Source organism: Grampus griseus, assembly GCF_964374135.1.
Source record: "Grampus griseus genome assembly, chromosome: 2".
Taxonomy (NCBI): domain Eukaryota; kingdom Metazoa; phylum Chordata; class Mammalia; order Artiodactyla; family Delphinidae; genus Grampus; species Grampus griseus.
This window is the reverse complement of record NC_139018.1, coordinates 151,336,217-151,350,253: the sequence shown is the minus strand read 5'-3', so window position 1 is coordinate 151,350,253 and position 14,037 is coordinate 151,336,217. Positions and strand designations below refer to the sequence as shown.

Sequence of the window (14,037 nt, the reverse complement as noted above, 5' to 3'; positions counted from 1 at the left end):
GTAGAATCCAAACTCCCTACGGTGGCCCTCTTGACCACATCACCACAACACTCTGCTCCAAGCACACTGGCCTACTTTCTGCTCCTTGAACACTCCCATCCTGATTTCCACCTTGGTATCTTTGCACGAGCTGCTCCATCTGCCTGGACACTCTGTCCCCGACATTCAAGCGGCCGCTCTCTCTTGTCACTTTAGTCAAAAGTCAAATATCGCTTCATTGCCAAGCCTTCCCCAACCGCCCACTTCTAATTAACCACCCTCCTCCACCTCATCCCTCTCCTGTCTTATTCTTCTCCTTTATTTTCTTCATAACTTTTACTTCTACATTGATCTTCCCTGTGGACCTGCTTCCTTTCTGTTTCTTCCCATGTAATTTTCACAAGAGGCAAGGCTGCTTCTGATTTCTTCCCCTGCCAAGCCCTCTGTGGTAGGATGGCCCCCGCGCCCAGGAGATATTTGCTGAATGAACAGAGTACAGGAGGGTCCGCCTTGCCTCCACCTGCAAGAGGATTGGACCCGTGTCTCTCTTCAAGCCCTTCCCTGTGGTTCAAACCCCATGGGGTGCCTCAGATGCTCTTGCCCAGGTGCCCACTTTATCCACTGTGTGGCCTGTCATCTCCCCTTACTGTTCGCAGGTTTGCCGAGTGGCTATGTGGGGATGGGTGACCTCTGTGTTGACCCCTGGGAGCAGCTGCTGATGCTTTACCTTCTGTACCTCCACCTGTGGCTTCTCCCCAGTTTCACAGCCCTGCACTGATGCTAGAAATGTGCACCCCACCCCCATGCACACAGTCGTGCTGTCTGGGCCTCAGGAGGATGGACTTACCTCCCAACTCCCTGCAAGCCGTCTGCTACCTGGCACTTTTGTCCGACTTGCTCTTTATTATGGGATGCTGGCCCAGCTCCTTAGAGAGGCCCGAGCACAGTCAGGGTGATGAGGCCTGGCAGATCCAGCGGAGAGCGGACTTCTCCCCTCAAAGCCGAATGTCCGACTGGTATGAATCTAGAGGGACCAGGCGGAGGAAGGGCTCAGGACGGAGGTGGGAGAGGGTCCTGGGAAGCGGAGCGTGGCCCAAGGACCTGGGGTAGGGCCTCCATCTTCTCCCCTGTGGCTTTAGGGACAATCTGGAAACTCCCAATAGCTCCTTGGGGTCTCCCCGATTCCAACCCACTCTTCCCAGGGTGAGTGCAGGGCTATCCCTCGTCTCAGGCTGTCTTTGGGGTGTTTGGTCTCAGCAGCTAAAGTTCCTACCTCTGACTTTCCATCCCTAAATCTCCCAGAAATGATGAGACACACCTGGGTTTGTGGGGGGCATGCAGCTTGCATTGCTGTTCTGGGATCTTTGCAGTTCACAGTCTAAGAAGCAACAAGACTGACAAAGACAAACACGGGACGTGGTGATGAGACACCGACAGTGGAGTTCAGGCTCACCTGGGGACAGCGGTGGCCTCTGTACCGCGCACGTATTCTTGACCAGCTCCTCTACTGCTTCTTACTTTTCAAGGCCGGGAGGCGATGGCGACGCTTTGCTCTACTTTCCGACTTCCACTGACCACGGGAAAAGCAATGCTTTCTTAGTCACACTCGTTGCCAGGAGAGGGTCTTCTCAGCTGGGGGGAGGGGGGGGGCTCCTTGTGTGGGAACCAGGGGTCCTGGCCCGTTCTCACCTCCCACCGAAGGCCATTCCAGCCTCAGAGCCTGAGCCAGCTCTGAGAATGACGTTTGCTCAGTCTTGGTCTTGTGTGAATCATCAAGATTCCTCCAGGCCTGTCCCGGGCTGGGCTGCAGTTTCAGTTCAGGGAGGAGACCACTGATCTGGGATCGGAGCTGTGCATCGTTGAACTGAAGTCTGACAAATAACCAGGTACGTCATCTTCCAGGACACAGGCACTGCCTTGTGCCTCCTACTCAGGGATCACACGCTGCCGGGTGGTTTGCGTTTATGACTCGAGGCCTCACCTGCGGAATGAAGTCCGCCGAGTGCGGAGGCAGCCAAAGGCCTGGATTGTTCTGAGCGTTTCCTGGTCTTCCTGGGTTGGTGGGTCCTCCTGGCAGGTCCTGCTGCTTTCTCCAGGCGTCTGGTCTTCAAGTCAGCCTCCAGGGTACACCCCGGGGCCCCACCTGCCTTTAATCCTTCCACCTGCACCCTCAGTCTCTGGGGGCCTCATCGTGCTTTCATGCCCAAGGCGACACAGGGACATAAAGTGGCCTGTGTTTAACTGCTGAGAGCCACTTTGATTCAGGATTAAACCATCACCAAAAACCAAAGCACATCGGTGCTAAATCTCACAATAAAAGTAGCCGAACAAGTCAAAGTCTGCTTTCCTGGGAAAAGGACGATGTTTTGTGATTCCTGAGGGCTCAGTAATCTTTCCCAAGTAGCTCGTCCTGCAGTCACTCACTGCCTGCCCTGTCCGTGGGCAGGGGAAGGGGTTCCGGGCTGGCCCCGGGGCAGAGGCCAGAGGAGAGCAGGCTGGAGGGGCCAGGGCTCACGTGTATGACCCGCCCGCCTTTCAAACTTCTATCTGATGTTTTGAAAAAAATTGACAAACCGAAACGATGACAGGGACTGATATTGCGGAGGCGCTAGAACTCCGTGCTACAAATCTTTTGATATCAAGACGCACTTGGTAAGTGGTTAAGGAGGCCCGTCAGTTCCTCTAAGTCCCCATCGCGAGGGGGTGGGGGGCTGGGTGGCGGTGGTGCTAATTACATTGAGGAGAACAAGCTGCTCTCCCCCGAGGGGTCTGGGACTCACTAAGAGGCTGGAAAGGTGTTGGTTCCAAGTTCCAAGCCTTTGAAGTTTACGGTGGTGATGAAAACCTTTGTGTTTAATACAGGAAGATGCGTGTGCGTGCGCGCGCGTGAGCGAGGACATGCATGAGGCTCAAGCCTTCATGTGTGAATGCGTGTACCTAATGGTGAGCCCGTGAGGTGTGGAGGAAGCAGGAGGCTTGGGGCGTGAGCTGGGCACCTGGACAAGCCATCAGAAGGAGCAAAGTGGCTTGGAAAATCACAGTTCCAGCTCCCTTTGAGGTCATTCATCCAGTGGACTTGAACTTGGTCTCAGAGACCCTTGGACTCTGCAGAGGTCCTTCCAGAGACGCCAAGGAAGCAGGAGAAGGTGAAGCGGAGCAACTCGATTTCCTTCCTTTCCCCACCGCCAAGCAGGAAAGTCTGCTTTTAACTGCTTCATCTGTGTTGGGCAAATTGCAGCTCTCTGGTTCACGGTTCTCACCTGTAAACTGGGCGCAGCGTGGCCCAGGGCACTGTGCGTCAATGCATGGAAGGTTCAGGAGGGTAGCTGGAACAGTAAGAACCCAATGAATATTAACGATTATCTGTCATACGAGTAAGATTTCATTTGCAACGTGGCTCAACTGCTAATGAAATTCTGAAAGCTACCATCCAGTGCAACACCCTCATTTTCCAGACACTATAACCCATCAAGTGTGAGCAGTTACCCAGGTCTGTACTACTGCTTAGTGAGGGACAAAAATGGGCCTCGCAGTAGGATCTCCTGGCTCCAAGGCAGGTCCTCTTGGTGCTGCCCAGGACGGCTGTCCTTGGGGAATGGACCCGAGGGCATTTGCAGCTGCAGAGGGAATCTCTCTCCAGCCCCGGTCTCCCTGGAGGAAGAGAGAGTGTCTGGTCACTGCAGGCTCTCGAGGTCCAGCTTGGCTCTGGCATATCTGTTGAATGAATGACAAAAGCTCTGACCAAGGTCACACGGCTGTGCTGGGATAGAACTCAGGTCTCCCGGGACGAGTGACCGACTGGAATTGGGTGAAGGCGGGGGTGGGGGGCGGGCTTGGTGCCACACGTGGCCTGTGTGATGGGGAGGATGGGGCGAGAGGGCTTATGACGCTGTGTCATCAACTGTGTGGTCCCAGCATCCCAGGGAGAACCAAGGTCCAGTCCTGGCTCTGAGAGCCACCAACAGAAAGCCCTCCATGTGCCCGCCTGGGGACGTTGAGACAGGAGGGGTGAGCTCAGTGCAGGGTCTGTCTGGGGACCTGGCACCCCACCCTCCACTACCCCCTCCATCCTCCATTTCCTCACCCAGACCACAGGCTTCGTGCCTGATCTGAGTTCTTGGGAGAGAAGGGACTAAAAGCTGGAATCGCTATTTTCGCTAGTGGGGCGCTAGCAGAACCAACATTTGTGTGGTCTCTGTAACCAACTGGATGCAGGAGAGACGGGCCTCCTGGCACCTGGGAAAGCTGGCTGCTCTGTGGTCAGCTCTGGAGAGCATCCCCGGGCCTGGGCAGCCCCTGACCCCTAGACCTGATGGCATGAAGGCCAAGGCAACCTTTCGGAGGGAAGCCTCGGGAGAGAAGACCCTGGGCGGGCACTGTTTTCATTCCAGAAAGGACATGGATGATGCATGACACGTGAAGTGCTGGGGAAGGGGAGGGTGCTCTGGGTTGGGGGGGAGCTCTTCATGGTGGCCAGTAAGAGAAAGGGCCCCCCAGGCTGTGCCCCAATCCACCCAACACCTTACTAAAAATGAAACAGGGTGTTCCAAAACCGTGGCTTCTAGATACAAATAAAGTCCACTTGGAGGAAGGAATTGCAAATGCATCTCAAGGGAAAGTGGTGTAGCTTGAGGAAACAAACAAAAAACCGTGAACCCAATATTTAGAACTGGTTTAGAGCACTTTTCACTGTAAATGATAACAGCTTGGAATATACTCCAAGGGAAATGGGCCAGTATAAATGACAGGCTCTACGAACAAGAAAAAGAGAGAATCACATAACAGCAAACACCTGCCTTTTCTGATCCTGCGGGCTGTGGAATCAAGCAGGCGAGTCAAGCCAGGATCTGGGGGAGGGCGTGGAGAGCAGGACAAGGAGAACTCCGGCCAGAACAGAACAGAAGGATGTTAAAATTATAATAAAACGGAGGACCAAGGAAGGAGAAAAAGCTCCACTCTCTTTTCAAGATGCCAGAAAGTGGTCAGGCATGCTTTTAAAAAGTGAAGAAAGCTATGAAAGGAGAGTTAAAGGCTAGAGATCTTCAAAACACCTGCATTGTTTCCACCTGTTCACCAAGCACAGCCATTACTAACACGGGTGAAGAAATTGGAATAAAATTAGGGGAAAAACCTCAAGTTCAAAGGAATCTGCGGAGCCAGAGATGAGGGTCTCAAGATAGAGAGGAGGTCAAGCTAGATCAGAGGGCAGCTTGTCATACAATGTTCCGGAAGATAGGAGAACAGTGGTAGACTTAATGAGTACTGACGGCGGCAGGTGATGCTGAAAGGATGTTGCAAAATGATGGCGTTCTCGGTAAAATTGTTTCCAAGGGCTTCATAGAGAAGTCCTGAGAACCGCCTGTGTACCACCAAATCCACTGACCCAGTTAGCTAATTGAAACTGTAAAACTGACTCGAATCAGGTAACCAGCATCATCTGGGCTGTGCCGCCCAGCCAGGCACTTGGTGAGAGGCAGAGAGTGGGGATTGAAACACATCTCCTTCAGGCTCGTCTCTGGTCTTACCATCAATCCACAGCCCCCGCCCTTCTGCCAGAGCAAAGCCAGGTCCCTGAGCAGAGCTGTGCCCGTGCTTTGCCACAGTTCATGCAGTCAGGTGTTGATGGAGTGGTCGAGCCTGGCTGCCAGCTCTCACCAGGGCTCCAAGGGCTGCGGGGGCAGGGCCTGGCTGTCCTCAGCAGCTGGCGTGTGAAGGTCGGTTATCAGAAGCTGAGCTGTGCCGTGATGCGTGATGCGGGACAGAAGGGGTTGGGCTCTGCAGTTAGGCAAACCCAGATGCAAATTCCCGGCTCTTCCATGAACCTGTTTTGTGACTTCTCTGAGCCTCAGTTGCTTCATCTGGAACATAGGAATAAACAGTGAGGACAAGATGAGATCACCCTTTAGAGCCCTTTGCATGGCACCTGGCACACAGGAGCTCAGGTGTGAATATGAACGTCACCCTCTCCCCCAGATAAATGGGGCAGAGGCATAGGCATGGCTCTACCAGGTTAGGCAATGAGGTGTTGACAGGCGGGGATGGATGTCCAAGGAAAGGGTAAAGCTGGTGACAACTGACATCACTGAACACAGATGCAAAAGGTCCTCATCAACCCATCACCGAGGGTGGGAGAGTACCAGGGGCCGTGTTGTATCATGTACAGAGCTCTCCCTCACTGTCGACCAGTTAAAGCTGATACGAGGCTCCAAAGCAGGAAAGAGCAATTTCCCTAAAGAAAGAAGCAGTATGAGAAACACATTCTGTTTCTAGGAAACTTGGTTGGCTGGACAGGATTGTGGCAGAGAGACCACGGCTATGGTGGCATAGAAAGGGCTCCTAGGGTCTTATGATGAGGGAGGATGGAAAGGAGACACACCAGCTGTGTAGATAAGACAAAAGCCTCAGGGCCACTTCTTAGAATGTAAAAGAGTTAAAAGAGTTACGAGAGGAGGTAGGTGTAGGAATGAATCCCACCAGAGGAAAAAGAAGGCTGAGATTCGAGTTAGGGGTGAGAGGTAAAGGGCGTCTGGATTGGTGAGACCGTGAACCACGGCGGTTGGGAAAATTGCAGTGATGGATAATCACTGCAAATATGTAGATGGTTTTAATAATTAAACATCTGTCCAAGAAGAGACCTGGAAACGTATCTGTGGCTTATGTACAGGCTTTGGAAGCAAGATGCTCAAGGGACCCAGGGCGGTGGTGCTCAGACGCGGGATAACAATAAGGGTGGGTGAGCTTGGGAACCATGAGATGGCTGGTGGGAAACAGGACCCGACATCTACCACAGGGGAGGCGAAGTTACCTGCCCCAGCCTTGTGGGGAGCCAGCCCCGTACCCACAGCTTCCTGGGTCCAAAGGCAGTGATCAACCACCTGCTCTGTGGCCTCGGTGGGAGCCCTGTGTTCAGGGTGTGGGCCCAGCAGGGCTCCTGGGAGGGCAGCCCGATCACCCGCCATCTCTACTGGCCTGAAGAAGGGCGCGGAGCCAGGGTTAGTCTCCCGGGATGACAGCGACTCCCACACGGTGTCCGCTCTCGCTTCCCGGGGTGGATCTCCCTGGGCAAGGGCAGGGCAGGGCCGTCCCCGGGGAGACTGGCACAGGGGGAGGGACGGGCAGGTCCCTGCAAGTCGGGGGAGGCAGAGGAGCCTCCAAGACCTGTCCTGCAGGTTCCTCGGTATTTCACCCACAAAACCCAAACAGCAGTGGACGCACTGGCGTGTATTCCCGGGTCAGGGCCCTGGGAAGCTGAAGCCACCTGCCCTCGCGCTGGCTCTGGAGGCCTGCACACCTCCCACCAACACACACTCATGCACACACGTCACTCTCACACAGACACACGGCTACTGCACGTGAAGCCTCTTCCGCCCCAAGGGCTCACCCAGCCGCCCTGGAGGGGGTCACCCGTCCTGTCACAGCTGCAGGGGACTCAACATCCTCCAGGAAGGGGATGCCCCTCCTCCTGCAGGGTCCCCACGGCCCAAGCTCTTGATCTAAACTCTGCTACACAGAGCAGTGGGCAGAGATGAAACAGGTAAGACCATGGGTCCAGGGAGTTTCCTAAACGGGTTTCTGTGCTTGGGGCTGACTTAGTAAACCCACGAGCCAGGCCAAGTTCACAGCTTCAGCCACCCGATTCTACATCCTCCTACCCCCTAGCATCTTCAGGGGCTGCCTACTCCAGCCCAGTGCTTTCCAGTCTTCCCGCAGCTCCCAGGCAGGACCCCTCTGAGATCGTAAATGAAGGGGCCCCTCCTTCCTGGTGTCTCTGTAGAGAACCCTGGTCTTAATAGAACGGAATCAGAGAAACTGGGGAGCTAGAGGAGGAGTATTCTGCAGGGACAGGAAGCCTTCTCCTCAGCTCTGAAATCACACTTTGAACATTCAGTTAATAAACAAGTCTCAGCACCACCTGTGCACCAGGCTCTGCATGCAACTGGCTCCGCGCTTTCCCTAAGCAAAAAGGCAGGCAGCCGCATCCCCGCCTAAGGATCTGCCAGCCACACTGGGCTGGAGGGCGATGACGCCCGCAGTGCCATTCTGGGAGAATCCCACTCAATTCTACCACCATCTGCCCTCCACCAGCCCCGCCCCATGGGATGAGAGCTGGCCAGCAGCCCCGAGAGAGCACAGGAATGCTGGACACAGCCCTTCCACTCCTCCAGTGTCTGCCATGTCCACTGAGGGAGGCTCCTCTCCCCTTCCCACCCGTCTCTAAAATTGGGAAATCCCTCTTGAGCCCCCCTCCCCAGCTTGGCCAGGGTCCCTGTGGGAGTCACATGGGCAAAAGCCTCTGGGGTGCCGTGGTTGGCCATCGGGAGTAGGTGAAGCCCGGGGTGCCTGCCACCTCTCCTGGGCAGACCGGCCGCTCCAGTTCCTGCATTTCTCGGCTGTCCCTCCCTAGGAGGAGGATTTCACCCTAGGACGTGGGGTGGGGAGGGAGTCTTCTTGCTCCCTTTGCTCGGATTTTCAGAAAAGGAGCGGTTCCCATCCTGTGGCAAGGCTGCCACTGGAGCTCTGTCCTCACGCCGACAGAGCCTCGGTCCCGCCGCTTGTCCCAGCTCTGACGTGAGCCCCTTGGGCGGGTTGGCAGCAAGCTCTGTAGAAGGTGCGAGAGACATGGCTGAGCAGCTGTCCAAAGAGCAGGCGGCCGAGTTCATGGAGACCTTCCACAGATTCGACAAGGACAAAGACAGTGCCATCAGCACCCAGGAGCTGGGCGCCGTGATGCAGGAGCGGGGCCTGAACCCGTCAGAGGCCGCGCTGAAAGGGTTCATCGCCAGGGACGATGCAGACGGGGATGGTGTCATCAGCTCCCAGGAGTTCCTGGCAGTGATAGCCAAGGGGGTTCAGGCCCGGGCCAGAGAGGATGACCTGAGGACAGCCTTCCATGCCTTTGACCTGGATGGCGACGGCCACATCAGCATGGATGAGCTCAAGCAGGCCATGGCCCAGCTGGAGGTGTCCCAGGAGGAGTTGGACATCATGATCCGGGAAGCTGACGTGGACCAGGACGGGCAGGTGAGCTACGAGGAGTTCGTGCGCGTCCTCATGCTGAAGTGAAGCCTCCCGACCGCCGCCCCCTCCTGCCTGACGCCGGGCCTGCTGCGGGGTCCGGCCCGGCTTCTGAGCCGGGGACGCCAAGGGACAGTCTAGGTGGTGGGTGGGAGGGGCCTCCCCGTGGGGACCCCTGGCCTCTCCTGGGCCCGGGATCTGCTCTCTGTCCGGCGAGACCTCGTGTGCTCGTACGACGGGGGTGCTCCGTACCTCGCAGGGCTGTTGTGAGGACCCCAAAGTGACGTGGTGATTGGAATAAAAGGGATCTGAGCTTCGAGGTGGTGACACTGCGCTTGAATGGGGGGTGTCCAAGGGCCCCAGACGATGGGGTTCTGTTGAGCCTCTCCCTCTTTCACTTGGCCCTAGTGGGGGACACGGCCAGTAGACCCCCGTCTGATGCCCGTGGACGAGGAGGCTGGTGAGCGCCACGGGGTGGGAGGGGGATGGAGGGGGATGGAGGGGGATGGAGGGGGATGGAGGGGGATGGAGGGGGATGGAGGGGGATGGAGGGGGATGGAGGGGGATGGAGGGGACCCGAGGGTCTGCCTAAGCTTCTGGTCAGGACCTGAGGCCGGAGCCTGGACCAAGGGCTGGGACATACCTGCACCACAAACGAAGTTTATCATCCTTTGCATGTAGCCAACTGTTCTTCAGGCTCGAGCTAAAAGAAAAAGATGCGTGTGTACATGCGTGCATATGTGAGCGCGTGCACGCATGCGTGTGTTTGTCCTGCCTTTGAGACATGGGATCTTCTACAGTGAAGGTGGTGGCCCCGGAGGACCGGCCCTGCCCCACCTGAAGGAGGGCAGGACAGGTGGGAACGGGAAGGACGAGAGGTGCTGTGATGGGTAAAGGGCAGGGGGCTGCACTTGGGGGGGCGTTTCCCAGTCAGATCTGAGGAGGACACGGCTCAGGGAGGAAGGGGCCCCCCCAGACCCCTTGGCTGCAGCCTCTCAGGGCCTTTTTGTGGTGGGGGGCTCTGAAGTGGCTCCCAGGCTGGGGAGCGCCCATGGAGGGGTGGGGGGAGTCCAGAACATGGAGATGGGAGACGAGGGTCTGCCTGCAGCACCGCCCCCCGCGTCAAGCTGAGGTACCATTTGAACTTGGGTTTCTGTGCTGTTGCTGTGTTTTTAAAAAACTCTCTTAGCCGGGGAATTCCCTGGCAGGCCGGTGGTTAGGACTCTGTGCTTTCATTGCCCAGGGCGTGGGTTTGATACTTGGTCGGGGAACTAAGATCCTTCAAGCCATGCAGCACGGCTAAAAGAAAAAAACAAAACAAAACAAAACACAAACCAAAAAAAAAACAGCAACGAAAATCATCCTAGCCAGAGCCAAGGCAAAGGTTCTCAGCGCAGGGTGGGGAGAGGCAGAACCCGCTTACCTGAGGAGTTATTGCAAAATACCTGCCCGGCCCTTTACCATCCCCCTCATTCCGGCACGTGGGCGGGTGAGTGACAGCTCTGTCCCAGTGCAGTGGGAGCGGTATCACGCTACCCAGGTGCAGCTATGGTATCGATGAAGTTGTTCCATTTGGGGACATTTTCAGTGGGTCACTCAGCCTCCCGTGACCTCACAGAGGGCTGCCCCGTCCATCCTAGCCCTGACTCAGGGTCTGGCCGAAGTCCTTTCTTTGGGCCTGGGTTGGAGGGTGGGGAGACAGAGAAGAAAGGCAGGAGGCTCCTGTCCCTGAGGGTTCTGGGGGGGAGGGGCTGGAGCATCTGGAGGAGATAAGACGGGAGACAAGAAGTGGGGCACAATCAGAGGAGGGGACGGTGGCAGCAGCAGGCACCCATCCTGGATGGGGGTGGTTCCCCCAGGTGCTTCCCCCCGCCAAGAAAGTCCCCATCCTCTTAGGGACGCAGGTCATAGAAGTTAGTTTCTAAATGAGAGGTTCCTAAATGCCAGGCCGGTCCAGGAGGAAGTGTTCCAGGCTCTGTGTGGAAACAAGAAAAATAAAGACGTTTTGACGAACCTAATGTATTCAGTTTCTTAAATTCTGAGAACATGCTCTTTCTATAGTTTGTGTTAAATGTCCTTTCTTTCATGAAGTGACTATGATGATAAGTGATAGTTTTGTGAGTTTTTTTTCTTTCACGTACTTCCTTCTGAAGTGTGGGGAATTCCACAAGTGCCCAACATTAATTTTGACATCTTACTGTCCCATGAGGCCCAAAGCTCTGAGGACAGTGGCTCAAGTCTGTGGAGTATAAAACTGGTTTTCTTTCCTTAAAAACACTACTCAGTAAACTCCAAGTTCAGGACTGGTGCTTCCTCTGGAGGAGGAGGAGGGATCCGGGAGGCTCTTGATCAATGCCTCCAGGTTTTGCTTCCTAGGCTGCCTGGTTCTAGGATGCTAATACAGGGATGTTACTTTATTCTCCATATTCTCGTGTGTGTAAAATATGTTCTACGGAGAACAATGCAAGCAGTTCATGGACGGTTAGAACTTACAGAGGGAAGGAGAGAGGTAAAGCCACCAGCAGTCCAGGGAGGTGGAGGTCAGGCTGGGGTGAGAGGTGGGACCCCTGAGGCTCATCCCTGCCGAGCTGTTGCCGAAAAGTGTTCGATGGGGCCACAAGGCAGGAAGAAAGCAGCAGAAATATCTCTTCATCTATTGCCTGGGGAACAGAACGGGAATCTGGGGGTCTGGGAGAGGAAGTGACTTACTTCAGGCCTCGGATGAGAGAAGGACCTGGATGGACCGCAGCTGCTTTCCAGGGCGCGTCCCGGTGGGCCCACCCTTGGAGGAAGGAGCCCTGGGGAGGGGTCTGGTGGGGACCAGGGCTTCACCATCTTCTTAAATCTGCCGGCCTGTGTTTTAGTGACTTTCTCTTTACACCGGACACTGCAGGGGACAGAAAAAGAGCTTCACGTTGGCTCCAGGGGGCCTGGATAACCTTGGTGGTGGTGGTGGGGGTGGCCCAGGTTACCCAGCCCCTAGTCCTGAAGCTTCCCTGCCCCATCTAGACCCCGAGAGGATAAGGAGAGCGAGCTAGAAGCCTCCCAGGAGCCAAGGCGGCTCGAGGTCACATCAGGAAACCAGGGGCTCCGAAAGCCACCTCTGAAAATCCATTTGCTGAGACTAGTTCTGCAAATGGTCCGCTTGCTGGTATTTCCCAATTTCCCAGAAAATTATTTCTAAAGACACTTCACAGGATTACAGGGATTCACATTGGATAAGATGTTCTTAGCCGTTGTTGAATATTTCTCTGAAGTTTTGTTTAGTTTGATATTTCAGTTTTTAGTGTGACTGTGGCTTGGAAATTGTTTGAGTTGCTGTCAGTTCACCTAAACATCGAACGATCACCTGACAGAGATGAACAGTCGCATTTCATCGCCAGCGTGGATGCAGAGCGGAGCTGACCTGTTCGCTGCTGTCCTGCAAACAGGAGCCGACACTCACCCCGAGTGCCTGGAATGTGAATCACACAAAAAACTGACATTTGGCTAAGCAGAACTGAACTGATACATTTACGGGAACTGGTTGGGGTGAAACCACTTTGGTGAAAACAAAACTAATCTCAACTAAAGCAAAAATTCCTCCAAATCCTTCCAGGCATTAACTTTAATGAATTATGCTACCTCTGGTCAAAACAGATGTTTCAAATTCCATATACTAAATAATACATTTTCTTCACTGAATTGTCCCTGTATCTTTTAAATCTTAATTTATATCTATTCCTGACAGGCCTTCTAAGGTCCATATCAAATGCCTCCTCCTCCAGGAAGCCCTCCCGAACAGGACCTAGCATGCTGTGGATCCTTAACATATACCCTTAACATATACCCATATATACCCATATATCCTTAACATATACCCTTAACATATCCTTAACATATACTAAACATCTCCCTCTAATATGAGTCTCTCAAAGTGCATCTCGTATTGTAATTCCTTGTGAACAAGGCCAAGTCTCCTTCCTCAGGACCCCACATAACAAAATAAAACTCATCAACATTTACCCTAGATTGTAAACCCGTTGAGCTCAGGGCGTGTGGATTTCTGGATTGGGGTTGGTTTAGTACAAACCCTCCCACCATCTGCACTAGATGCCCGGAGACCTGGCAGGCTCCCTCCCACACGAGGCATGACCTCTGCAGGGAGGAGGTGGCTCCCGTGCTGCCGATGGGGTGAAAAGGAATCTCTACAACTTCACACTCGACGGGAAGATGTGTGACTGGAGAGAGAGGGCACCTTATGCCCCGGCTTCTAAGAACCATGAAGACCGTCCGCATATGATAACATCCCAGCTGTTCTGTATTCGGGTTCTCCAGAGAAACAGAGCCACAGAACCGGTAGGGTCTGTAGAGACACGAGGAGATTTGTTATAGGAATCAGCTCATGCATTACGGAGGAGGCAGAGAAGCCCCAGGACCTGCCTGCTGTGGGTGGAGACCCGGGAGACCTGGGGACGTAGTTCAGTCCAAACCAAAGCCTGAGCCTCGGGAGCTGACAGGGTAAGTCCTGATCTTAGTCTGAAGGCTCAAACCAGACCCATGTCCGAGGGCAGGAGAAGGTGGATGTCTCAGCTCAAACCAGAGAGTGAACTTGCCCTTCCTCTCCCTTTTCGTTCTGTTTGGGACCCTCAGTGGATTGGGTGATGCCTACCCACAATGGGGAGAGAAATCTGCTGACCCCGGTCACATGCTCAGGGCTGCTGGACACACCCTCACACACGCACCCATTAACAGTTTCCCCAGCTCCATTTAGCCCAGCCAAGATGCCACGTTAAAGTTAACCATCACAAAGTTCTTTCCCTCTCGGTGTAGGAGGGAAATAGATTCCAGGGCAGGTAACTGGTAGGACAAACAACCATTTAGATGTCAGGCCACTTGTACCAGTTGATAAGATTTCAGATCAATGCTTCTCTCTTCAAGCACCCCACTCCCCCCCCCAAAAAGAAGTTAAGACTATGTTCTCAATAGATACAGGCTATGCCCTAGATTCTCAGGAACAATCCAGATAAATTATCCAGCCCCATTTTCTGTCAACCTGTTCGG

At 54.4% G+C, this 14,037-nt stretch overlaps 1 protein-coding gene across 1 annotated transcript; it reads left to right on the top strand.

Annotated features, from left to right (window-relative positions):
* Nucleotides 1-8,598: 8,598 nt before the first annotated feature.
* LOC309818589 (calmodulin-like) lies at nucleotides 8,599-9,042 on the top strand (the record flags this gene model as incomplete). The annotated part of the gene is made up of 1 exon (XM_082648346.1): nucleotides 8,599-9,042. The coding sequence occupies one exon, from the start codon at nucleotides 8,599-8,601 to the stop codon at nucleotides 9,040-9,042; it is 444 nt and encodes a 147-aa protein (XP_082504472.1).
* Nucleotides 9,043-14,037: the final 4,995 nt, after the last annotated feature.